The sequence below is a fragment of the Meriones unguiculatus genome, chromosome 18, assembly GCF_030254825.1.
Source record: "Meriones unguiculatus strain TT.TT164.6M chromosome 18, Bangor_MerUng_6.1, whole genome shotgun sequence".
In the NCBI taxonomy this organism is placed as follows: Eukaryota; Metazoa; Chordata; class Mammalia; order Rodentia; family Muridae; genus Meriones; species Meriones unguiculatus.
Genome location: NC_083365.1, coordinates 15,429,934 through 15,455,715, shown reverse-complemented (window position 1 = coordinate 15,455,715; position 25,782 = coordinate 15,429,934). Strand labels below are relative to the sequence as shown.

The window sequence follows — 25,782 nt, the reverse complement described above, 5'->3', positions numbered from 1 at the left end:
TCCTTTGGCTCATGAAGCTATAGGCTCTGTGAGCACAGGAGACTATACAGGTCACTCAGCAGTGACTTGTCAGTGGCCAGTACATAGTAGGGCAGTAACTTTGTATTGCCTGCTCTGTTGAGGAGGGAAGCTGATCAAATGATCCACATCTTACACCTAAACACAGAATCGCCTGAGTCCTGGGTCCCACATAGCAGAGTCAAAATCAGAATCTGAATTTCTAACAAAGTCCAATGTGAGGCTGTTGTAGTCCAAGAACAGATGCACGAATTACTCACACACCAATCTCAGCCAGGTATGAATGGTTTACTGAATGCCTGTTTGAAGTTGCTGGAGATCAGGGCCACAGAGGGAGGGGACGCAGGAGCCTGTGACACTGGTCTGCTTTTAGGGTAGCCTTTTATAGGAAAACCAAGTATGGAAAGCAACGGGAAAGAAAGTTACACTTTTGTCTAACTATACAAAGCAATATTACATTTTTGGCTAACTAGACAAAGTATTATTAGCTAACTTTTAAGCTGACTGGTCCTAAGTGAGGTAAGTGAGGTGGCTGTTATGGTCTTCCAGAGTGCAACCAGAGTGTAGCCAAGTGTGGAGATAACAGAGCACAAGTTATGACACCATTGGGTCATAGTTAAATATAAGGTTAGTTTGGCCCTCTGGCAGGGTCTGTTAGTGTGGATTAACTTGACTTTCTGGCAGGGTTTGCTAGTGTCAGCTAAGGAATAACTACTTCTAGGAAGTAAATTAAAAATTTTTTAACTTAATTTCACCTTGTGAACAAAAATGGATACTGAATACAAAATGGCTTCAGGTGTGTTACAAAGAGCAGGCCTCAACAAGGCTGGTTTTGTTGATCAGGTGACAAGTTATGGGGAACAATTCAATAGAGAAAGAGGCCCCGGAATGACCCATCTTTTGTGCTTGCTTAGCATAATTCAGATCCTCAGAGCTTAATTCTCTCTCTCTCTCTCTCTCTCTCTCTCTCTCTCTCTCTCTGAAGCTCACATCTAAGTCACACAGCTCGCATAGCCCATTCACCGTCAGAGAGGCTTCTTCTGGAGTAGATGCAAAGACCCACAGCCAAACACTAGGCAGAGCCTGGGCAACACCCCTGAGGATGGAGAGGAAGGACTATAGGGACCAGAGGAGTCAAGGACACCATCCATGAGACTATGACCCACAGAATCAACTAAGCAGGGCTCATAGGGGCTCGAAGAGACTGAAGCAACAATCATGGAGCCTGTATGTGTCTGCACTAGGGTCTCTGCATATATGTTATGGTTGTGTCACGTGGTGTTCTTCTGGGACTCATAGCAATGGAAGTGGGGCCATCTCTGACTCTTTTGCTGCTCTTGGAACCCTTTTCCTCCTTCAGGGTGGCTTAGCCCAGCCTTGATAGGAGGGTTTACGCTTAGTCTTATTGCATCTTGTCATGCTGTGTTTGGGTGAGATCACTGGGAGGCCTGTCCTTTTCTGATGGGAACTGGAGGAGCAGTGGATCTGGGGGAGGTGGGGAGGGACTGGGAAGAGTGGGAAGCTGTGGTGGGAGGGAGTCACACAGCTCACTCACTCACTCAGAGGCCGCTGAGAGAACCAGAGAGAACACTGCAGACCAGTGTTTCTGAACTGACAGCCCCTGGGGGCTTCTTAATGCAAAGCCTTGCCCCACCCCGACATCCTCAGACCAAACCTGGGAGTTGTCTCACCGCCAGACACTGGCTCACACCTGAGAAGCGCTGCCTCAGCAAGGCACTTCCCAAACCTCCCTGTGCCCTGAAATCACCTGGGGCCAGGCTGACCCTTTCAAAACCTAGTGAGTTTAACAGTGCTCTCCCAAATTGCTGTACATTAGCATCACCTGGGAGAGCTAACAAACCCCAACGCCCAGGCCCAGCCCATAGCGACTAGCCCAATATTTCAGGGAAAGCAGGCGTCGGTTTTAAGATTTAATTTTTAATTGTCTGTCTGTCTGTCTGTGTGTGTGTGTGTGAGTTTATGCGCCTGAAGAAGCCAGAGGTGTCTGGTCCCCTGGAGCTGGAGTTCCAGGAAATTACAAACCTTCTGACGTGGGTACTGGTAACCGACGGAACTCTGGTCTTCTGCAAGAGTAGTGCATGCTCTTATCCACTGAAGTGTGTTCAGCCCCAAAATCAATGGGGTTTGTTATTGTTGTTTTGTAAAGTTTTTCAATGTGTGTTTTTCTGCTTCTGGGATATCTCACTCAGGATGATCTTTTCTAGTTCCTACCACTTGCCTGCAAATTTCATGATTTCCTTGTTTTTAATTGCTGAGTAGTATTCCATTCTGTAAATGTAACACAATTTCTGTATCCATTCCTTAATTGAGGGACTTCTGGATTGTTTCCAGATTCTGGCTATTACAAATAAAGTTGCTACAAACATGGTTGGGCAAATATCCTTATTGTATACTTGAGCATCTTTAGGATATATGCCTAGGAGTGGTATAGCTGGATCTTGAGGTAGCACTATTCCCAATTGTGTGAGAAAGCACCAGACTGATTTCCAAAGTGGTTGTACAAGTTTACATTCCCCCCAGCAATGGAGAAGGGTTCCCCTTTCTCCACACCCTCTCCAGCATGTGTTCTCACTGGAGTTTTTGATCTTAGCCATTCTGATGGGTGTAAGGTGAATTCTCAGGGTCGTTTTGATTTGCATTTCCCTGATGACTAAGGATGTTGAGCATTTCTTTAAGTGTTTCTCTGCCATTTGATATTCCTCTATTGAGAGTTCAGTGTTTAGCTCTGTACTCTGTTTTTTTTTTTTAATTGGATTGCTTGATTTGTTGCTGTTTAACTTCTTGAGTTCTTTATATATTCCTGATATTAGCCCTCTGTCAGATATAGGGTTGGTAAAGACATACATTGCATATACTTACTTATAAGTGGATATTAGACATATAATACAGGATAATAATACTAAAATATGTATACCTAAAGAAGCTAAGCAAGAAGGAGGACCCTGGGTAAGATGATCAATCCTCATTCAGAAAGGCAAACGGAATAGACATCGGAAGAAGGTGAAAACAAAGAACAAGACAGGAGCCTACCACAGAGGGCCTCTACCCAGCAGGGTATTAAAGCAGATGCTGAGACTCATAGCCAAACTTTGGGCAGAGTGCAGGGAATCTTAATGAAAGAAGGGGGAGATAGGAAGACTTGGAAGGGTCTGGAGCTCCACAAGGAGAACAACAGAACCAAAAAATCTGGGCACAGGGCTCTTTTCTGAGACTGATACTCCAACCAAGGACCATTCATGGAGATAACCTAGAACCCCTGCACAGATGTAGCCCATGGCAGCTCAGTGTCCAAGTGGGCTTCCTAGTAAGGGGAACAGCAGCTGTCTCTGACATGAACTCAGTGGCTATCTCTTTGATCACATCCCCCTGAGGAGGGGGCAGCCTTGCCAGGCCACAATGCAGCCAGTCCTAATGAGACCTGATAGGCTAGGGTCAGATGGAAGAGGAGGAGGACCTCCTCTATCAGTGGACTACGGAAGGGGCATGGAAGGCAATAAGGGACAGAGGGCGGGCGGGATTGGGAGGTGATGAGGGAGGAGGCTACAGCTGGGATACAAAGTGAATAAATTATAATAAATTACAAAAAAAAAAAAAGTTTTCAAAACAGGGTCTCTCTATGAAGCCTTTGCTGTCCTGGAACTCACTCTGTAGACCAGGCTAGCCACAAACTCACGACCCATGCCCAGCTGTTGTCTTGTTTCAAAGACTTTCCTATAGGTAATTGTAAGATAGTTTATAAATGAGGACACCTCTGCCTCAGGTCACACAGCTCTCCATGAACGAAGTGGAAACTACAGGTTTAACTGAGAATTAACAAACTGGTGGCCCTAGCATAGAGGTGCAGGTCTTTAATCCCAGCGCTGGGGAGGCAGAGGCAAGAGGATCTCTGTGAGTTTAAAGACAGCCTGGTCTACAGAGCGAGTTCCAGGACTCTCCAGAGCTATATAGGAAGCCCCTGTATCAAATAACAAGCTGCATTCCTTGCTTGCTACCAAGGTACTCTCCAATTCAACTTTCTCAGAACTGAATGAAAATCTTCAGCTTTCTGAAAAGCAGGATCAGGCACTGCACGCCCAGCACATGGCTTCTCAGTCACCGACGTTTTGGGTGTCGATTAAGACAGACTACGCTTTTTTTCAGATATAAGCACAATTTATTTCTAGGACGCATTTCACATTACAAGCTTAACAGGGCAGCGTTCACTGTCTCAGCCCCTTCTAGCCAACAGGCCCCCACAACCCTCTGGAGCCTGGAGGTTTAAACTCCCCCATTACAGTCCATTGTAGGTCACGGACGCCCCAGGGAGGCTATGATCCAAAGTATGGACCTGCTCCGCTCAAGATGCACACACACACATAAGCACACAAGCTGCACACAATTCTGAGGGGTTCACAAACTCCCTGAAGCACATCTTGGCATTCTGACCGAAGACTCCCGTCTACACTATGGCCTGCAGAGGGCAGCAAGGCAGCTGGAGGGCACACTGAGAGCTGCATTCGGGAAAGCTGGGGACGCTGTAGAACTTGATCAGCTTCTTGAAGGCGCTCTTCTTCATCATCATCATTTCTTCGGAAAACCCAGAAAAGATCCTGGCCCGGAAGGAGCCCCCGTTCTTCATTGCACCGTCTGCGGGGAGTGACTTCTGAGCGCTCACGGGCACGCTGTTGCAGCTGAGGGACCTCACAGTCTTCTTCTTGTTCTGTACCGACAGGTAACTGAACAGGAAGGACGAGAGCTTGTGTTTGGTGGCATCCGGGGCCTCCTCTTCCGAAAAGCAGTCGTCAAGGGGATCACAGCCGCCTTCCCTTCTCGCCAGGCTGGCCCCCGGCTGCTGCGGCTGCTTGATGATCTTCCGGGCCTGAGCTGGGTCATCTCCTCCCTCGTTGACAGACTCCAGGGATAGCCCAGTGCTCGGGTCCCTGGAGGCCCTGCTCGGTGGGATGAGGTTCTTGGCTCGAGGGCTCGGCTGGGAAGTGCAGTGCTGACTCAGGACCAGGTGAGCAGCGTCTCGGATGAGGTTCCAATCCTTCAGGATGTCATCCCTGGTGGTGAACTGGGATGTCACTGTGAAACGGATGATCAGCTTGTCCTGGATAGTAGCAGGAATGAGGAAGAGCTGGCCAGTTTTGGTTATTTCCTTTAAGACACTTTCCGTGAGACAGTTAGGACCCTATATGAGGAACAACAAGAGTTGGATTCTATATCATGGCACCTGTAGGCGCTCCCTGAAGCCCCGTATTTACTGGTCTAAGAGACTCATTACCCATTCACCTCTGGTAGAGAAGCACCTTTCTCAGAGAGCCATGAAAGAGTGCATTACCTTAAGACGGAAAACCACCAAACCAAGGTGCCTCTTGGCAGGAATTTCAAAGAAAGGGTCGTTTCTGACCAGAGATTCAAAGTATTTAGCCATTTCTGTACCCTGGAATTATAAGCATGGAGAAAACTGTGGTTAATAGGCAACAACCAAACTGCATCTACTTTTGCCACTGTTTAGCAACTTCGACCGGTGACCCAGATGAATGCTGACACCTGTGTGGCCTCCGCCTGCCTGCCTTCCTCGTTCGAGCTCATATGCAAGCTGGCAAACCCCTACTACTTCGGTTCTGTCACACCACACCCACCCAGAGACCTTGTGTCTCAAAGTCCTCTTTCAACTTAGCCCCAGAACGCAAAAGATGCATGCTTTATAACTCAGCAATTAGCCTCCTGTTCTGGCTTCTCAGCTTCTCCATGGGCCAAGGGAGCCAGCGCAGAAAGCAGAGCAGGCTGTGGGCTGAGCCATAGTCCTGCCTCCATAGTATCTGCCGCCTTCCCTCACCTCACCACACTCTTCACACTCCAGGGCGCAAAGGCGTTTCCATCCCTTGCTCCTGACACTTCACGGGGAGCCTATGTTTTACATAGCATTACCACCTATGCCTTCAAGGGCAGGGGCTGGGGCTTGTATGTAGGTAATACGTGCAGTTTCTTCTTGGGGTGGTGAAATGTTCTGGAAACAGAAATACTTCCTTGATATTGAGCATAGGTAATATCACTACATTTCACACTAAAACAAAGTTGTTTTATATGTTATGCGTATTTATCATCCAAAGCTTTCATATCTTGTTGATCTTGTACAAAGCTTATATGATCTTTTAAATTTTCCTGTGGTTTTCTTGGGTTTTACTTTCACATAAGATTTTTTTTTTTTTTTTTTTAAATAAAGGACGGGGCTGGCGATCTGCTAGCCCACTGGGCATAAAATTTTGAGTTCAATCAACAACTTCTGGGGCATGGGGAGGTTGTGGCAGGAGGACCAGAAGTTTAAGGTTGCCAGGAATGGTGGTACTTAATGATCTTTAATGCCAGCACTTAGGAGCTCTGTGTGTGTGTGTGTGTGTGTGTGTGTGTGTGTGTGTGTGTGTGTGTGTGTGTTCAAGGCCGGTCTGGCCTATCTGTTGAGTCCCAGACTTGCCAGGACTACACAGTGAGACCAAAGGGTCAATGGTGGGGTTGGAGGAATAACTATGACCTAGAGATTCCAGCCTAAGCCCAGGCTGGGTTACTTTTCTTGCACAGTCCCTGGTAAGTGATTTCTATGGGCTGAAACTCCCACCTGGCGCTCTGTTTCAGAAGACAAGCGCTTCAGCTGCCATCCTTGACAGTGAGGAGATGGTGCCATTTGGACCAACCTCTATCTGCTCCACTTTCTCTCTCTACCATCTAGTTCAAGTTCTTAGCTGGCTGTGACCCCGTGAACTTTTCTTTTGCTTTCTCTTTCTTGAGAAAGGCTCTCCTGTATCCCAGACTGTCTCAGACTCACTATGCAGCCAAGGATGACCTTGAAGCACTGATCCCTCTGCCTCCACCAGGAAAGGTTGAGGCGGGACTGGAGGGCCAGACAGTGGGCTCTGTGCATGGCGGGCAAGCCATCCATCCCCCAGTGAGCTACACCCCCGCTTGATCCCTAAGAAGCTTTCATCTGCAAGGGAAAGCACAGTGGCTGTTCTCTAGCTCTCCGGCGTCTTTATGATTCATTTCTGACCTGGTTATGGTTCTCTCCTGTCACTCCTTCCCTGCAGGCCCGTTTCCACTACCTGCCCTGTGAAAAAGCTCTAATGTCCCACCCTGGCATCTGGTGCAGGCCCCTCGGAGCCCACCTTCTAAAAGCCAGGGGAGGGTGGTTCTCCCGAGATTTGGGTGGCAGAAGGTAGGTCTCCCGGTCGCAAAGACTTCTCCTCCTGCCACATGCTCTTCCCTTTCACGAGGCAAGCTGATTCCAAGACAGAACAGAGGCCAAGGGAGAGGGGCACACACTGCCGGAGGCGTGCTCACTACAGACCCCACCTAGAAGGGACAAGAGCAGCACCACCAACCTGTGTTGGTGCACCATTCACCAGGGAGCCACAACTGCCACAGGCCGTCTTGGAACCACTACTTCTTGAAACGACGTTTCAAAAAAAGAAAAATTCTAGCTGTACCCCTGTGTTCACATACTGTCATTGTGTTACAATGACAGGGTTCAGTAGCTACAACAGAGACTGGAAGAACCACAAGGATACACACACACACATGAAAAAAAAAATCAAAAAACAAACACATCTGGCCTTCTGGCTGTTTACAAAAGTTTTCCATTCGCCTACAGGTGATGGGAAATGGCTGATGAGAGATAACTCATTGTCTTTAGAAGGAAAAATCCGTAGTTACGGTGCAATCCAGTGGGCAACTACTGAAAGGAGGCTTGAAAGTTTGAGACAAGCTCAGGCTACACCAAGGAAGGAAGGAAGGAAGGAGGGAGGGAGGGAGGGAGGGAGGGAGGGAGGCAGGAAGGAAGGAAGGAAGGAAGGAAGGAAGGAAGGAAGGAAGGAAGGAGGGAGGGAGGGACGGAGAGAGGGAGGGAGGGAGGGAAGGAGGGAAGGAAAGAAGGAAGGAGAAAGAGAGAGAGAAGGAAGAAATGGAGGACTACTTAATTGCCAGGCTCTATACTAAAATCTGTGTGTGTGGCGTCTCATTTAACCTTTGAGAAAGGCATTACCGCATCATTTTGTAGGTCCAAGAAAGCAAATACAGGAAGATTAATCTGCCCAAAGTCACCGAAGGGTAAAACTAAAATTCAAATCTCTAAAGCACCACTCTGTAGCATAGAAATGCAAAACTTGGTTTCACACACACTGGCTTCAAGAGCTCAGCACAGTTCAGGGCAGCCAGAACTATACAGGAGAAAGGGCTTGTAACTGGGAGGGCTGCAGTACAGTCCCGGGACTTCCACACTTGAGCAAAGTCATTACTGTTGTGAGCATATGGACTCTTTGAAGTGCTATGCAAGTGATATTTCCATCATAGGCAACTTAGATAAATCAGCTCTCTGTCCTCACCCACCGCAGGGCTTTGCTCCCTGGCCCTTCAAGCGTGCTTTGCCTGGTGACCCTGGGCATGCCACAGAGGCAGAAGATGGGGAGCACTCAGAGAGACCTTCTCAGCAGGTAATGTGGGATGGGGGTGGAGGGCGCAGCTGGAAACTGGGTTTGGAGTTTGGAGGAGTGTGTGGAATGCTCAAAGTAAGGTGAGGGCCGATGAGAACAAGGCAGACCCAGAGCGCTGGCAGGTATGGTCAAATAGGGAAGTGAGGGCGCTCCCAGGGCCAGCCAAAGGCAGTGTTAGGAACGCTGACCTACAGTTGAATACCCAATCCCAAGCTGCAGGCAAAAGAAAGGCCCATGGCCTCCATAGCCTCCATTCCACCCACTACCTTCCAATCCTAAGTCTGAAGCTAGAGGAAGGGCAGGAAGGGCCTAAGGTGCCTTAGGACACTAGGTGACAACTGCTCATTGGCCAGTCCAGGTACTACCTTCACCATTTCACTTTGTTCTGGTTTGTTGAAGAAATAAGGAATTTCCCTAGGGGAAAGGTGTAAGGGCAAAGATGTGACACAGAGAAAAGTCCCGCCTCTGAGTCAACCCTGCTGTTGAGAAAGGCTGCTGGGCTGAGCTCTCAGCTTGGCGTCTTTTCCGTGAGCAACATGAGTGTCGCAATCACTTAACTCTGAGTAGCTTCACTAGCACAAAAACTGTGTGGTTATTAAGTTGAACTGGAAAAGTCATGTACCAGGAGGCTCTCACTAAGTATCTGCGGGGCGGGGCTGTACGGAGGGCTGTCTTCAAGAGGGGAAATCTAGGTTTCAGACATCACCATAATAGTGAGCAGAACTTTCAACCAGCTGTGACAATCCGGGTATCTCTCCACACCCCTGACCCGCCCCCAACCCACACCCCCAAAAAAGTTATGGCCCTATTGTGTCCATACACACTGCCCTTTGACCTACTTTCTCACTTTCTCTTTCTGCAAAATAGGCTTTTGAGTTCTCAGTTCTCAAAGACAGCAACGGGAAACACTCAGGGAAGTGATAGAACAAGAGATGCCAAAAGCTCAGAGGAAGCTGTGCTTGGTGTTGACTGCTTAGAAGACAAACAACTTGAGCTACAAATCACAGGCGGCCCACTGGGATTACATGGTGCTCAGCACGCCTCTAGATAACCAACAGTCAAATCCCAGAGGCCCCTACGTGTCCTACCGCCTGAGCCAGACACCAAAGATCCCCGGGGGCAGATTTGGAAACCCGGGACAAGCCCTCCTTCCGTGAAGACGCAAAGCATCATGGGCTCGGTCCCATGGCCCTCACACAACGTACGTGTCTGACGTGGGCTTGAAGATTCTTCACCCCGAAGGACCGAATCACGAACCAGAGCTTAATGGAGCGAAAGCGCCGGCTCAGAGGGATCTGCCAATGCTAGAAATAAATAACACAGAGCTCACGGTTAGAAGCAAGGCGCCCACTCCCTTGGGCTCCCTTCGCTTTATGGGTTGCTTGCCCAACCCTCCCGGGACCAAAGGTGTCGTCATGACTCCCAAAGCTGTTGCTAAGGAGCAAACCATGCCGAGCTTATCTGGGCGGTCCTGCACAGATAGAGCAGGATAAGGGTAACCTCATGGAAACTGCTGCGTTAAGTATTTCGTCCCAGCCTAGAAACTCGAGGCAGGTTCCCTGACTAGCAGAAATTAAAGTTCTGTGTCTGTCCTCAACATGGGTAGTGGCTTAAAGGATAGCTCAGCCTCTGGGGCCTGACAGACTTGAGTTTCCCTCTAGCTCTGCCTGGTCAATTACCCTGTGTGATTTTGGCAGGGCTACCTCACTGGCACGCAGATGACCTAGCAAAGGCACTTCCGGGAAAGTGGATGCAAAAACTCAGAGAAAGTTGTCCAGTCAGTCTAGGCTGTTGAGGTGCTGAGCTACAAATCACTTGTGTGTCTCCGCCATGCACCAAGATGTTGGGTTCTGATTTAACCTTGCTGCCACCTACTGGCTTTTGCCTGTGAGATTCTTGTAGCTTCAGATGCACCACCTGAGCTTTCAGATTGCAGAAGGGCATGTGAACCCTTGCCTCAGAAGACTGAAATTGATGTTTGTCCCGGTGCCAAATTCAACAGAGCTTAAAGTTCAAAACTGCAGTTACCACACATCTGAAAATTCCCAATCCAAGCTCTCGGATCTGAAAACACGGCAAATGGTTTGGGGACATTTGCAATTGTCCTAATGAGCAACATGGCTTCTCCCAAGCTCTCCCTCAAACGTCAGAAAGCCTCCACCACAACTTCTGCTTCCTAAAAAGTTTCATCCTGTCGAACATTCATCTGCCTCTCTCTATGGAGTTGCAAGTCTTCACTGATGTCTTCATCTTTACGAATCACTCTTGTTTCCCAGGCCAGACACAGCTGGCACTACCCAGTATCAAGGACAGTATGTTCCCTTCAACAGAGCACTAAGCTCCCAGGCACGGTGACACACACCTTTGATCCCAGCACTGGAGAGGCAGAGGCAGGCCGACCATTATGAGTTCTACATGTGGAGTTCCAGACAGCCAGGACTGTCTGGACCCTGTCAAAAGAGAGGGCAATCTTCGATTTCCAAGAACTTGCCCAGTGGAGGGCCACAAGGACGTCTGTCAGCCAGCAGAGGGCACCAAAACCTTAGGAAAGTACAAGATCCTTGCCGCAGCCTGCCCTACCCTTGTCCTAAGAGCATTCAGCAGCATGAGTGGGTGCTGAGAGCCCCCTCTAATGTCCTGGTTTCTAGATGACTGTGGTAAACTGACCAGAAAATTACTAGGGAGAGACAGGGAGCATCTTGGCTGTATTCTCCTCCAATCGCCACTCCTCCTCCTCCTCCTCCTCCTCTTCCTCTCTCAGCCAACACCACACCATATGGACCCAGAGACTGTCTTAACCAGTTTCTGCAGGGTCAGGAAGTTCAGGCTCATAAAGACTGGCATGGAACTTCCTTAACCAGAAATGTGTCCCAGAATCCACTGAGTCTTCTCCAGGCTTTATGAATCTCCCTGCTGTTGGTGCTCTCTGCCATTGGGGGGATAAATAAAGCATAAAGTGCAGGGAAACTTTGCTGATGACAGAGACACTAGCCCTGACTCCGGATCATTCCAGAGGCTCCTCCCCCAAATTAAGTACCTGAAACACTGTAACGCTTCTATCTCCTCTCAGAGCATAGCTAGGCTTCTACTCAAAACTGTAGCCCCTTGGGCCCAAAGAAACTTGGAGCAGCCATGAGGACCTCTGTATTACAACAGAGAGCGGCCTCATTGCTCTAGGAATTTCATATGCTTGAAAATTATATCCACTAGATTGCACAGTGATGCCATGATGGAAGCTTCCCAAAGCAGCAAAGAAAGGCATCCCCAGAGACCCAGCTGTTTCTGAGGAAACATCATTAGTGGCCCTCAGACCACACCCCGACCCCAGGCTAGAACCACACAGACCTTCAAGAACACAGCAGGCGCTCAGTGGGTAGAGCTCTTGCTTAGCATGCAGGAGGCCCTAGTTTGATCCCCAGCACTGTATACACATGTATACAGTGGCATACCCTGTGATCCCAACATTTGGGAGGTGGAGTCAGGATCAGAAGTTCCAAGTCCAACAAGACTCTTAGAATTGTAGGCATTATTTCAAAGTCAGGACTGACTGGCAGATGTAGAGTTTCATTATGGAGGGTTTTTTTTTCCACTTAATTTTTTTTTTGAAAACCGATCAGAAAGGGCATAAGAGGTCATCTATCTTTCTGTCCTAAAGAAGCCCCCACCCCACCCCTAATACTGTTAGCTTACTATCTGCAACTCTAAAACCTTCCTAGACCTCAAGAAAATATCCTCATGGGAGACTCTTCAGTGTAATGTGATGACAGCGCTACTACCGAAGAACTAAACAAAAGGAAGAGCCGCTTTGCTTGTCCAGGGAGGAAAACAGACCAGCTCTTCACCGAGGCTCCACTGACAGTGTCACTGCATTAATTCATTCCGCTCTCACCGCAGGCTTAGAAGGCAGAACTGTTCCTGTCTCTGTTCGCAGAAAGAAAAACCTAGACAGAACCCAAGCCCTCTGTCCAGGACCCCTCAGATGGGTCCGAGGAGAAGCACACACACAGGCGAATCCAGCCTGAGTGCTGTGTGTCTGGCCATGCTGCAATGGTAGACCTCTGCAGCTTAACTGAAGACCTTCCCGGCGTCGCATGCACACGATTGGTTGTGCATTTGCCACTCGGACACTGTGCTAAGTCACCCTGTTTGTTCCCGTCAAAACCTCATGAGCCCCTGTATGAAGTCGGTGCCACGTCCCCAGGGACTTTCAGTAGATTCCCAGATCACCGCGGATGCCTAGAATTCCAAGCCAAGCACCCATGTTCGCCGTGCAACCCTTTCGCAGGCAGCATGATGTATTCCACGCTTGTTCATACCCCAGTCTCACCTAAAACGAGGGCTCATCTTCAAACTTGCTTCCCTAAGACATGGGACATGCTGAGGGCCTAAAAGAGTTGAGATGTGGGCAGCCTGGAAGGCTGGAGGCAGCCTGGAAGGCTGGAGGCAGCCTGGAAGGCTGGAGGCATCCAGAGCCTCACAGAGGACCCTAGCGTCTCACCCTCCTAACAGAACTTCTGCATGGCCTGTGTCAAGGAGAGGGACCCGAAAGCAATTTAGCAAGGAGCCGCTTTCCCACCAGAGGAAACGGTCCGCACTCTCCTGCTGGGCAGTAAACCAAACCAAAAAAAACAAACAACAAACAAAAACAGCCAAAGATGGTAAAAGGGTCAGATCTACCTGTGGCGGAGAGAACACATCCCATCCGGGAGGAAAACAAACCGAAAGAATCAGGAACTGTGATTTCCCTAGGGTGGTTTTTTTTTTTTGTTTGTTTGTTTGTTTGTTTGCTTCTTGTTTTTTAAATATTTGCTGGGTTTTATTCTGTGTGCTTGCACACTGCTTGGGAACAAAGGTATCCAGTGGCAGAGTAGGTGATGAACTCACAGCGTGCTGCCTCTGAGGGAAGCAGCCGTGCAAAACCTCAAGTCCGCCAACAGCCCCATCTTAGAAGCCACAGGCCGCCCCGCTCCTGGAAACTCACCATGAAGTCAGTGGCCGCACCGGAGTTGGCATGCCTGAGGTAGACGGGGTTCACGCTGAAGGTCTGCTGCAGCTTGTATTTGTCCTTGACCCTGTGGGTTTTCAGGCAGGTGTTAGCGGCGAGGTCTCGCCAGGGAGGGGAGGCGTCTCCGCGCTCAGAGCTCGGCTCACCAGAACGCAGTGCAGTCGAAGTGCACCATCATCCACTTGGAAGGATTGAAGGTGAAGGAGTCGGCATGCTCGATGCCCCGCAGGAATCCCCGGAGCTCGGGGCACAGGAAGGCCGTGCCCGCGTAAGCAGCGTCGACGTGCAGCCACAGCCCCTCCCTGGCACCTGAGAAAGCAAACGCCCGTCTGCTGGGGGGTGGGGGCCGTGGGAGAGCTGCTACCCCCAGCCAAAAGGCGCTGCGCACCTGGCCAACACCGTGGCAGGCTGCAAACACAAGACCTGGAAAAGGATGGCTGAAGGAGTCGCTAAGTTTGTGGAGATGAGATGGCAGGTAGGAAAGCGGCGGAGCTGCCTCCTGAGGCGTGGGTCTTCCCCCACTGCGCGGAGGGCCACTGCGACCTTAGCCTCAACCCAGAACATCCTAGCACAAAATCCACCTGCTCTGCAGCCCAGAAAGCAACGTCAACACGTCTAACGCGGCAGTTAGAGAGAGGTCTGCCCTGGGTGGGCTTCCCACGAGGGAATTAAGCAGTCACGTCTAGGGGTTCTTCTCTGTCTTATCCATCCCGCGGTGTCTCCTGAGTGGCCCTTTTCTTCTCCAGAAGCTGTCTAAAGTACAGTCTGCTTTGAATAAATTGCAACATTACAAGTGAGAGAATGTGAAGACTTGAGTCTTCCATACTTCAGATCGTCCGTGTCCCCTAAAGGTTCCCCTGTTAAAAGCTTGTTCCTCAGGGTGTCGATACTGGGTGAACCCTTTAAAAGATGGAGCCTATAGGCAGGTCATTGGAGTGTAGTTTGAGGAGATGATGGGACTTTGATCTCTTCCCCTCTCTCCTTCCCTGGCTTGTGATGTGCTGTTGGTTTTTCTCTAACTTACTCCCACCTTTGGTGCCTCGTTCTGGGTCCTAAAGTGACAAGGCCAACTGATTGCAGACTGGAAACCTCCAAAACCGTGAGGCAAAATAAACCCATTCTCTTTATAGTTTCATTATTTGAGGTATTACAGCGATGAAGAGCTGATGCTTCCAAGGACATAATGCAAAGTACAGAATTTCTGGCTTTTATCTAGCCTCTAGGAAAAGCCCAACGACCCGTGCTGCTGGGGAAGTGAGTCTTACCACCTTTGGTGATTCCCCTCCCTCCCACCAAAAAAGACAGATACTCACAGATGGGGCCCAGCTCTGACAGCCTGTCGAATGCACAGACTCCAGTGGTTCCTAATGTCGCACAGACCTACAGAGAATTAAAGGTTCACATGACACACTGAGCCTGAACAAGACTCCCCTCGCCGACATCATCTGCCGCCTGCGCCCCCTCACACAGAACAGTGCATATTTCACACTCTATTTTATCACAACTCGCAGTAAGAAAGCCACTTTACACAGCAACCTAATACACACACGTGTACATTTAAAATGAAAGTTTCACCGGGTGTGGTGGCACCCATCTTTAATCCCAGCACTCAAGAGGCAGAGACAGATCAGTCTCTGTGAGTTCAAGGCTAACCAGGCCTACATAGTGAGACCCTATCTCAAAAAATAAAATAAAATAAAATAAAATAAAATAAACCTAAAATAAAAGTTTCACAGAACAAAACATACTCTGGGTGCATAAATGCAATTGGATATTTGCCATTTCTTTTTAGCAATGATTACAACCCATAAATTTTATTTCATAACACATCAAGAAAGTGCACCTCAAGTGAGGTGTGGTGATACATGCCTTTAGTCCCGGCACTCGGGAAGCAAAGGCCAGCCTGGTCTACAAAGTGAGTTCTGGGATAGCCAGGGCTACACAGAGAAACCCTGTCTCAAGAGGGGATGAGAGGCAGGGAAGGAAGGAAGGAAAAAAGAAAGGAAGGAAAAGAAAGGAAACACCTCCTAATTTGTAAAACACTAACGGGTATTTAAGGCATTTTCTGCTTCTATTTATTTACCAGGATTCTGTCAAAATCCCTTGCTTGCTAACATTCATGCTCTAGCACACTGATCTCAAAGATACATTCTGACTTACAAACACGGGCACCAAGCCCTGTTGCTTGTCTTCCTCAACGGCTTTCTGGAGAGCCTCCCCACACAGTGAAAAGTTGTCATCCACGGGCAGAAACCTGATCTTCACCAGGGAAATCAAGCCAGCCTTCTCCACTGAGGAGTGAGCCTACATGGGCCAAGGAAAGCTTCAGTCAGCAAAGGGCTGCGGTGACATGAGTATGACCAGGAGTGGCCGAAGACCAAGACAGAAGGAGTTAATACCCATGCTCAAAATCCACCTTCACTGTGGTTTCTGAAATCAACACGTAGGCTCAAACTTCCTTGAGACCCAGGATTCACAGGTGTGGATGAAAATGACACAGGTACTAAGACTCCGGGAGCCAAGCCCTGACATGAGGGACCTATGTCAAGCAAGTTACCTGGTCAGAGGCGTAGGCGACAAGACGAGCGTTCAGAGAGGACTCATCAGCGTCGGGCTCAGACGTTTTCATTTCCAGGATTTTGTTCTTCCGTGCTGCCAGCAGGGCGATTAAAGTGGATTCACTGACGGTGCTCTGTAGTGGACAGGGATTGCCAAGCGTGTCAGCCTCTCTATGTCCTGTTCCCCAGTAGCGCAAGCTTGTGTGTGTGTGTGTGTGTGTGTGTGTGTGATCACTATTAATAAGGAAGTGGGTCGCTGCTTCCCAAAGGGCCTCCTCCTTCCTCCCACGCTCACGTATGTATTCTGCATTCTGAAAGTAAGTTTGCACATAATGCCAACACCAATACCAAAACAAGAAAAAGAATGCTTCAGGAACAAGCAAGAGAATGTTGCATTTGTTGTGAATATGTTTGCTAGCCATGTAAAAATTACTGAAAAGAAAAAATATATACTTAGGGCTGGAAGTACATCTCGGTAGTAGAGCCCATTTTAACCTACACTCCGCCTTGTGTTTGCTCCCCATCATAAAAGAGAGAAAGAGGAAAAGATAGGGAGGGAAAAGACAGGAAAAGGGACTTCCGGTTTTTCCAGTATGAAAATGGGGTTTGTATCCACAAGGACACCCCAGAGAGTGTGCGGGCTTGTGCAAGGGGCTGGTGCTTTTGGCCTGGTTGTTTTCAATAGTTCTTGTCAACTTGGTTACAATTCCCTCTGGAGACCCATTTCTGTCTACCAAATGAAAAGCATCCCCATTAAAGAAATTGCCCCTTAAGACAGACAAGGCTGGCTGAGTTTTTCTCCAGCCATGATTGTGAGGGGCCTGGAGGACCTATCAGCTGTGTCTCAGAAACCTTTGACTTCTCTCCACTCAGCGTTTACTTCGTGAAATATCCAGGTGAGCTACAGCTTATAGGATCCACTGAAAAGCCAAGTGGGCACTGTCATGGGCAATAGACAGTGGGCAGACATGGGTAGATCAGAGCCCCAGACTATTCAGTGGTTGAACATCACGAAATAACGAGGAAGACATATCAGTGATAATCTCACCTCCTATCCGTACCATAATCTGTAGTTCACAAGACACTCCCTGTCCCATTTGATCCTCAAACACCTCTCTGAGATGGCTGTCCTAGCACTACAGATGAGGAAATGGTGTTCAGAAGGTTGTAGGAATAGCTCGAATTCAGGTGGCTGATGAACGCAGAAGAAAGAGTGGTTTGGATTTAGACATCCCTGACTTAGAATCTTATTTCTCTCACTCAGCAACTGTTATTTAAGGTCTCTGAACTTTGTCAATGCTCAACACCAGGGCATTGAGAAGATGGAAAGCAAGCTCACCTGCTTACCTCTGTAACCTCAGTACTCAGCAGGATGATAAAGGAGGATTGCTATGAATCGGGGGGTTAACCTCGGCTACATAGTGAACGCCAGGCTAGCCTGGGTTACAGGAAGAGACCCTGTCTCCAACAAACAACAACAAAGAAAAAAGGCAAAGCAAGATGTGTACACTAGAAATTGTATTTTCCCAATTATATCCCAAGTTCTGTCTGCTCATAGGAAGCCTGAGACAAACACATTTGCCTTAGGAATGTGTTTGATTGAACCTCACTGCAAGAATAGGGGTGGAGTTCAGTTAGATAGCAAGTGGTTCCAGGAAACTTGGCAAGGCCTCCCCCTCAGAACACTGAGGGTAATTTAATTTATCTAATCCTTTCATCTGCTCTTTAGGGAAACATCATTATCTGTTTTGTAGATAATAGAACCAGGATATGGATATACTATCACAGAATTCAAGGACTCCCAAAGTTCTCCAAACCATTCCCTCAGATGTCAAGAGCCCACAGATCAACAGCATCTTACCAATGTGCTAGGTCTGCGGCGGAGGGGGGTGCGTGGCTCACAGAGCTGGGCCCTGAGCTGTTAGTATTTGAAAAACAGAAGTATTTGAAGAGAGAACTAGCAAAAGACAGGGTCAGAGGTATGTCTCTCCTTATTCCGCCCTTCCTCTTGCCACAGGTATAACAGACCAGCATGGAATTACAGAGGAGACATGTCAGACTGTAAGCTATGAAACCTGAGTCAAGGACACCCGGGCCCATAATAATCAGGTGCTGAGCTCATCTGTTTTCCCGTAAGGGAACGTGGTGAAGCCGGTGGCACAAATGGACTGGAAGCTGAAGGAGGTGTAAGCTCTAATGATGGTGCAGGATGAGACGGTGGTGACAGTGGTGAAGGGGTGAGGTGAGTGGGGAAGGAGCAGCCTTTGCTCTCTGCATGAGACAGAAGGTACCTGCAGCACGCCGCCCCCCTGGCTGCTGGGATGGTGGTGCAGGAAGTGCTCCGGCAGCCCCAGCATGTTCGCCAGCCAGTCCATGACACTCATCTCCAGCTCTGTGCACACTGGGCTAGAAGCCTGAAAGAAGCAAAGGACTCTCATTTGCACTGAGCACGGGCAAGGAGATGCCCCACCAGCCCCGGAAACACCAGTATCCCTGCCGAAATAGCGAAAAGGAAACCTCTGCAGAGGAGGAGTCAAGGCCAGGGGGCCAAGATGCATGCACCCTTTCCTCCCATGCTACCCTCCTTTTTCAGAGAGGGAAGGAATGGGGATTGGATCTAAGCTGCTCTCAGTGAGGTCAGTTCTCTAGGGTTCTGTGGGAAAACAACCCGGAAACAATTGGCTTGACTTTGGCCCTCTGAGTCCCTAAAACACACAGCTGGCATCCTAAAGCCCACGGGAAACTGTTTACTAAGGAATTACAGTGTTCTTTCCCAAGATAATGGCCCGAGTCAGACTCTCCTCAACCTCCTACTCGCTGCAAAAGTTCAAGCTTAAGAGATAAAACTCTTCCACGAGGCTTCTGGCACCTCTGAGTGGAGCTCAAGGGAAACCCCAGAGCATATCTCTAACTCTTCAGAGAGAGAGCCCAGGGGAAGCTGTGGCCCAACGGGCATCAAAGTGCCCCATTAAGGTCACAAACTGTAGAAATAGTCAGATCTCTGCTCAGATCTCATCGGGAGTCTGTATATGCACTGTGGATTTAGGAAGATAAACTACTTAAACCTCAAATTTCCTCATCTGTATAATGGCGCCAGTTCTCGTGATTCTACAGGATGAGATGAGATAATTTATACAAAGGCTAAGTTTTAATGATACAGCCGCCATGATATTGAATATGCTTTTATTTTCAATTAGCACTCCATTAGTAGCACTCCCTTAGACACCCCATTCGTCTGCCCTGAAACGGCACCCGCTGTGTCCCCGGGGATCAGTGGTTACAGGCATTTTTTGCTCACCCATGTGAATCCTAAGCAGTTAATGGCGTCAGCCAGCATATCTCCCAGCAGAGATGGCCAAGACGTAAGGGCCGGATAGTAGGCGTGCATGTGGGGGCTCTGCCAGTGTACCACCTAGAAGGAGAACACACACAGCACGCACATGGTTGGCCCCAGGTGGCGCACCCAGAAAGCCCCTCTTCCTCTAGAGAACCTCCGGCAAAAAGAGACAACTCTAACAGTTTTTTTCAGACAGGCAAGTAATACACTCCACAAGAATAAGGTATTTTCCTTACTCTTCTCTCTCTCCCTCTCCATGTGACTGAGCTAGCTCATCAGTAGAGAACCTCTGTGCACATCAAAAAGAAACTATGAGAAGCGAAGACTGCTGCAGTAACAGGGACATGGGACTCGCTCATTAGCCCCACACTGATGCCAGAAATAAGGAGGAAACGGAAACTGTAAGGTCGGCTCTGGCCAGAGCTTCTATCGTTTGATGGATCACTGAGGTCTCTCGGAGGAAAGGTCCTGCTGAGAGTCAGAGAGATGTGTTCTAAGCCGCCCTTGGCTTCACCGTGAGGGTAGAGTCAGGAGAGGTAAGGACAGACAAGTGTGAGAGGCAAACTCTAGCCTGACCCTGAGCCCACAGTCAGGGATACAAGGACCTGGGAGGCCCCTCCTCTAGGGGACCACACACACTCAGTGTCCTTCTGCTCAGTGTCTGAGCCATTCTCACGTCCTTCCACCTGTGTTCACCTCTGACTCCTCGGGAAGACACGGACCTCCAAGACCTGTTGTTGATTCTTAGGAAACTACCAAGCTTTTCTTCATGAGCCCTTCCGCAGCGCCTACAGCCCACCCTGATCCCTGAGCCCAAGCAACGCAGAGTTTGGATGTTTCCTCTCCTGACAACTCCCTGAGGAGCGTCTAAGTGCGCCACTCTGTTCTGGGTGAACAAATTCTTGCAATCGTTGCAGCACAAACACTGTGCCACAGTGGACGAGAGTCACAGTGAAGTCCAAGGACACAGGACCCACAGCTACTCTTGCCCTCAGTGGGCTAGCTCCTTGTTGACGTACTGTGAAGTGCAGGAATTTAAGCTCCAAAGCCTCATGTTTTCCTGAGTCGGCTTCGAGATCCATTTTCAATTATTCTTAAAGATGATCTCAAAATATTTATAACACCTCAGACCCTTATAAAACCAGAAACCTCTCCTGTGCCTCCTCATCATAAAACAAACCCTACATGAACAAGAAACTGGCCATTCTTGTAAGGTGGTAATATTAACAGGGAACTAGCTGCTAGGTAACAGACACGTATCCTGACTTGACTCTTAGCAAACCTCTCCCTTCAATTCTCGACAAGCCGGAGACCAGCCAGCAGCTCCAACATCTCCCACCTTCCATGCTTTATTGTATTTAATTCTTGCAACATCCCCAAGAGGTCCAAGCCTCATCCCTGCTTTATCGATGAGGAATGGAAGTGGCAGAGAGAGGTAGCATCACACAGTCCCAAACATCATCCAGGTCCCCAGGCTGCCCGCTCCAGACTCCACCCACACACCCTAGCCGACCAGTACCCTGCCTTCCCTCACTGGGTTTCTCTCACCTCTCTGACTCTTACATTCTTTCTTTTTAATTTTTATAACCTGTGTGTGTGTGTGTGTGTGTGTGTGTGTGTGTGTGTGTGTGTGTATCCTGTGTGTGCACTTTTGAAGGTCTGAGGGAGTCTGTTCTTTCCTTCTACCACATGGGTCCCAGGGCTTGAACTAGGGTCCTCAGGCTTGCCCGCAAGCTCCTTTCCTCACTAAGCTTGCTTGCTTGCCTCCTCTTTTTCTCTCACTTTCTTGAAAAGACTGGAATTGAAGCTAATTCATTTTTTTTTCTTCTCTGTGTGTAGGAAGCGGAAGGAAAAAAAAAAAAAACCATCCAGTTTCAATAAGAATGCAAAGGGCCGGCCGCTTCCAGGCTGACCCGTAGGGCCTAGAAGATGAGATGGAAGATTGGGCTCTTGTTCTCACTTTGGAAACAAAGGAAGGGTTCCACCCCCTGGCCTTATCAAGCTGCAGTTATCAGTTCTTATCAAATAATCAGATGAGACAAGCCAGAAGAGCCCTTATCAAAGCAGACAGACCTCCAAGTCCAGAAATGAGCCTCCTTGGCCACGCCCACTGGAAACTGCCTCGACTCCTCCCTTCGTCAGCTGCACCAACAGTTGCTCTCAGCCTCACTACCAACTACAGTTAGCCCCTGAGGTGATGGCGTCACACAAGAGATAATCTTATCAAGGGATGTGGCCTTTGAAAAGTTGTACTCATACAGACATTCCTCAAAGGTGCTTGTGAAACTGACTGCGTGGCAAGTGTGTCCTTTCTGAGTTCGAACATTTGCTCATCCTGACTCGTAGACACGTCTGTCACGTCTGAGAGCAAAGCTGTTGGGGACTGATGGGGCCTCAAGTCAACAGGGGGAAAAGCTTTTAGAGGCACACAGCTCAATGGGAGTGGGTGTTGCCAGGGTCAGGGGCAGTTTGGGGGTTCTCAGCCACTTGCCACAGACGTATCCAAGCATGGGAGAAGCCTCTGGGGTTTAGACAGCTCAGGCTGAGATCCCACATCTGCCACACAGAACCTGGAGCAAAATAATGAACTTCTGTGGGTTTCAGTTTCCCTGATTGTCAAATGGGTCACTAGGAAGGTTAAACAAAACATCTCATCGTGGCTGGCATATCAGCTGTGTAGGGCAGGAAAGGGAACCAGGGGGATGTTATCAGGGTCACCTCAGCAGAACCACTTATTCCTGATGACTAGGGATGCCCTCACAGCCCAGGGCAGCGAGCACCAGCTCAAGCCTCATGCATCAGTCAGCTTCCATCTGCTTCCAGCCCAAGCCATTGTCACCTTAGGCTGCCCCCTCTTCTGTCATGGGACATATCAGTAATGCCAGAAGAGCTTTCTCCTGCCTCCAAGAGGCAACTTCGTCACCAGACTTCCTGGTAAGAATGACACAGAGGACGGAGTGGGCTGGCTGATGGGCTCCTAGCTGCCCACGTCTTCCAACCTGGCAGCTAGAGTGTTCCTGGGGACTTGTATTCTCCATTTCATTCCCTCCATTTGGTAAGATTTCAGAGATTGGGTAGGTGAGTCGCTGGCCCTGTCTACCGAGCTGCAGGTACTGTCCCTGATCTCTGCTCTCCTTCCTGGCTCCGCAATTGTCCCTTTACTTCAAAGCAACCTTCATGACTCCATCCATCCCGTTAGCTGACCACTCTGCTGGCCTCTGCTCCTCCCCATCAGTACCACAGGGCATCATTGGCATGAGAAACCTACTTCCAAGCAGAGACATAGCCCTCCCCTCCTACAAGATGGGCTCTTATGTCGGAAGGTGGGAGTGAGGTGTCATCCGCCACTCTGACTCAAGTGAGAATTTCCTAGGGTACCATCCATCCCCATGTGCCCTGAAATCTGGAATCACCCTGGCAGTTGCTATTGCTCACCCCAGGCATGATGATTCGTTCAATGTCCCCAAAGATGCTGTCCCAGCTGTCTGGTTCCTCAGGAGCATTCACAGGAAGCTGGGCTCGCAGGTACCCAGGCTGCACATTGGGAGTCACCTGCCTCTCCCGCACTGTGGTCAGGTACTGGCAGATATAATCCACCATCTCTTTTCCTGGACAGAAGCAGATGAACCAGGTCACATTTCCTTGGCCTGTCCATGCCTGTCCCTCTTGGACCCCGATATAAGACTTGGTGAAAGGAGATAGATTCGTGGGCAGTGTAGACCTGACTCCCAACAGGACCTTGAGGGTGAGAGTGTGAATGACTGACAGAAAGAGCATGTGAGAGGACAGATGGACAAAGGGGAAACTGTGCAAAGCACAAAACTTTAGCACCAAAGTGAAACATTTCTTCCCTTTTCCCCTTACCTGCCCATGCATCTACTTTCCACAGTTCTCCTCTCAGAAACAGAGTAGCTATTAATTTTTTACCTGAAAGTCTCATAGCCGAGACTTGGTGGCTTTTTTTATCCAAGACTGGCTACACATTCACACACACACACACACACACACACACACTCACTCACACTCACACATACACCATACACTCACATGTACTATGCTGTCAGCACAGATGGAAGCTCCCACACCCAGCTATAAGAAAAGGAGAAAACATCTTGCTAGACCCAGTAAATCAGCACCTTCTCATCTTTGTTCTTGGCAACATCTTCTGAGTGTGATTGAAACTGAAAGTTTACACACACACACACACACACACACACACACACACATACACACACACACAGCCACATATAATTTCTGAGGCACATGAAACATGCTAAAGCACAACCAGGAGCCCAAACAAGAGCTTGTGAACCAACACAATGCCCACAGCTCCCTGGTGCTGTTCCGCAGGGCTTGGAACATGCCTTTTATGTTCACATAAATGTACCAAATGAACGAGGACGAGGTAAGGAAGAAAAATTGCCAAGCCACGCCACCGCAGCTCAGCTATTCTTTCTCCCCTATCATTTATTCAGGGGCCTTGGTCTTCAGAGGTGTGCGTATGCTCTTTCACTTTCACTCACTCTCCCCACCGGAAGCCCTCCCTAAACACCTCCGCCCTGCAAAGGAGAAAATGAGCAGAGAAGAAAAGCAACCTGACTTATTCCCCGCACATCAGCTCATGCCAAGCTCCTACGCACAGAACCAGACTTCGACAAAACTGAGGAGTCAGGGGGCTTGACTTCTTCAGGCCTCCACAGCCGTGGGCACCCAGCAGTGGTGCCCAGCGACATAAGAGAGCTGCCACTCATCCTAGGAGAGGGACAGGCTCATAGGACTGCGCTCTCCATGGGACTGCTCCAGGGGAGAGGAGAGGTCAGACTTAAGACAGGACCTTAACTTACAGCCTGACCCGGCGGCGGTGGGGACCAGACTATCACAACATTACGAAGACGCTCAAAATTCTCTTTGGTCGCATAGGCGTTTAGAAGAACCTTCATTTTAAGCTGGTGGGTAGCACAGTTAGTTACTAAATGGAAAAAGCAGGACCACAGTCATCACGTCACAAGTGACTCTGGCGGATGTGTCCTAAAACTTCCCTTGAAGCAATTACCAGTTTCCCCTTTGCAGACAGCCAGGCCGGAGAACAGGGTAACTGTTTGGTTTTGCTTTTCATGCGAGCCTTGGAGAACACTTAGGGAGTGAACGCTAAAAGAAGAATAAGCTGCTTCACACAGAAAAATGAACATTAAAAAAGTCTTGCTATCAACTATTTGAGACACAAACTACTTTTTTCCTACTTCATAAGATAACTCAGTGGATCACAAATGCAGAAGACTTATTCTGTGGGCAGGTAGAAAGGAAACGAAATGCAAGCTACAAGCAGCGTGCCTGGAAGTGGGAACAGGAGAGACGGGGAATGAGGGAACGTTTTAAACTCTGATCTGCATCCCATTCAGGAGGAACAGCTGAAGCCAGCTCTCCCGAAGCAGCTAGAGCAGTCACCTGACCCCAAGAGCAGTTTTCCGCAGCCTTACCCTCAGGGAAGACCCCCACTTACCCTTTACTCACCTCTAGCTCGGTATTCGTTGGGCTCCATCATCTCCCTTGGTTTGCTCCTCCTGGCAGACAGACAGAAGACACTGTGGAAGGCAGCTCTCGGCCTGGCTTCTGGTTCGCTGTCCGTGCTGGGCACTCCCTGGCAGCCAGTGCATCTCTTATTTAAAGAGTTCTCCATCCCCTACCTTAGCCCCGCCCCCATAAAGTCCCTTCCTGCTGGCTTAATTTCAGCCTCTCTTGTCCCAGTCCTTCTTGATTAGAACTCTGATCGACAGCTCCAGAGGAAACAGTGTTCTTAGACCAATCAGGGCACCTCCCCACCCAAGCTTCCAAGCAGCTTTAGGCAAACAAGGTAAAAGAACCCTCCATCATTTCTGCTCCTGCATTCGGAATACAGAGCCCCAGCCTAGGACAAAGCTGCTAGTGCAGGGGCCAGGATGAGGACAAGGGCATTCACGGTAAGTAGCACAGACGACTAGGTTGCTCCTGCCCTGGCTTCTCTCTGAGGGGAGGAAAGGGCAGGCTCCATGAAGTCCATAGCTAGCCAGGCTGAGCTCAGGGCAGATCAACAACAGGCAGGAGCTGCCAATGAATACAAACGATTTTTCTTTCCATCGCTACTTAGTACTTGTTCTGGGTGCTTGGCCTGAGCTACTATTTAAGCTAACAGAAGGCTGACAAACGGGAGAGAAACGTATGGAAGTCCCTTCAGTTGAGGAGAGCTTGCACAGCAAGCTGAGCTGCAGAACAGAGGGGGCATTCGGTGCGGCAGAGTGCAGGAAGGTGCATGTTCTGTGAGGGGGAAGAAACACTGCCCTGTGTCAGATGAAAATCTCTCTGGTGGTGGCAGTTATCTGCAGCCTCCTCTTCCTGAGGCAA

At 49.2% G+C, this 25,782-nt stretch overlaps 1 protein-coding gene across 1 annotated transcript; it reads right to left on the bottom strand.

Moving 5' to 3' along the window:
- Nucleotides 1-4,173: 4,173 nt before the first annotated feature.
- Nucleotides 4,174-25,121, bottom strand: Hdc (histidine decarboxylase). Its single transcript, XM_021642848.2, has 12 exons — nucleotides 24,916-25,121; nucleotides 22,840-23,012; nucleotides 19,366-19,479; nucleotides 18,359-18,481; nucleotides 16,067-16,201; nucleotides 15,670-15,813; nucleotides 14,823-14,889; nucleotides 13,656-13,818; nucleotides 13,486-13,576; nucleotides 9,710-9,808; nucleotides 5,360-5,461; nucleotides 4,174-5,209 (listed from the first exon to the last, which is right to left on the bottom strand). Exons 1-12 carry the CDS (start codon nucleotides 25,079-25,081, stop codon nucleotides 4,478-4,480), a joined length of 2,109 nt encoding a protein of 702 aa, XP_021498523.2. The 5' UTR covers nucleotides 25,082-25,121; the 3' UTR covers nucleotides 4,174-4,477.
- Nucleotides 25,122-25,782: the final 661 nt, after the last annotated feature.

What these genes read in the sequence shown, in the direction of transcription:
- Hdc (XM_021642848.2), bottom strand. Translation starts at nt 25,081, where the DNA reads ATGGAGAACTCTTTAAATAAGAGATGCACTGGCTGCCAGGGAGTGCCC. An exon ending in CAACGAATACCGAGCTAGAG is followed by an intron (nt 23,013 to 24,915) that starts GTGAGTAAAGGG and finishes GCTTCTGTCCAG; the next exon opens with GAAAAGAGATGGTGGATTAT. An exon ending in GTCAGAGCTGGGCCCCATCT is followed by an intron (nt 13,819 to 14,822) that starts GTGAGTATCTGT and finishes TTGCTTTCTCAG; the next exon opens with GTGCCAGGGAGGGGCTGTGG.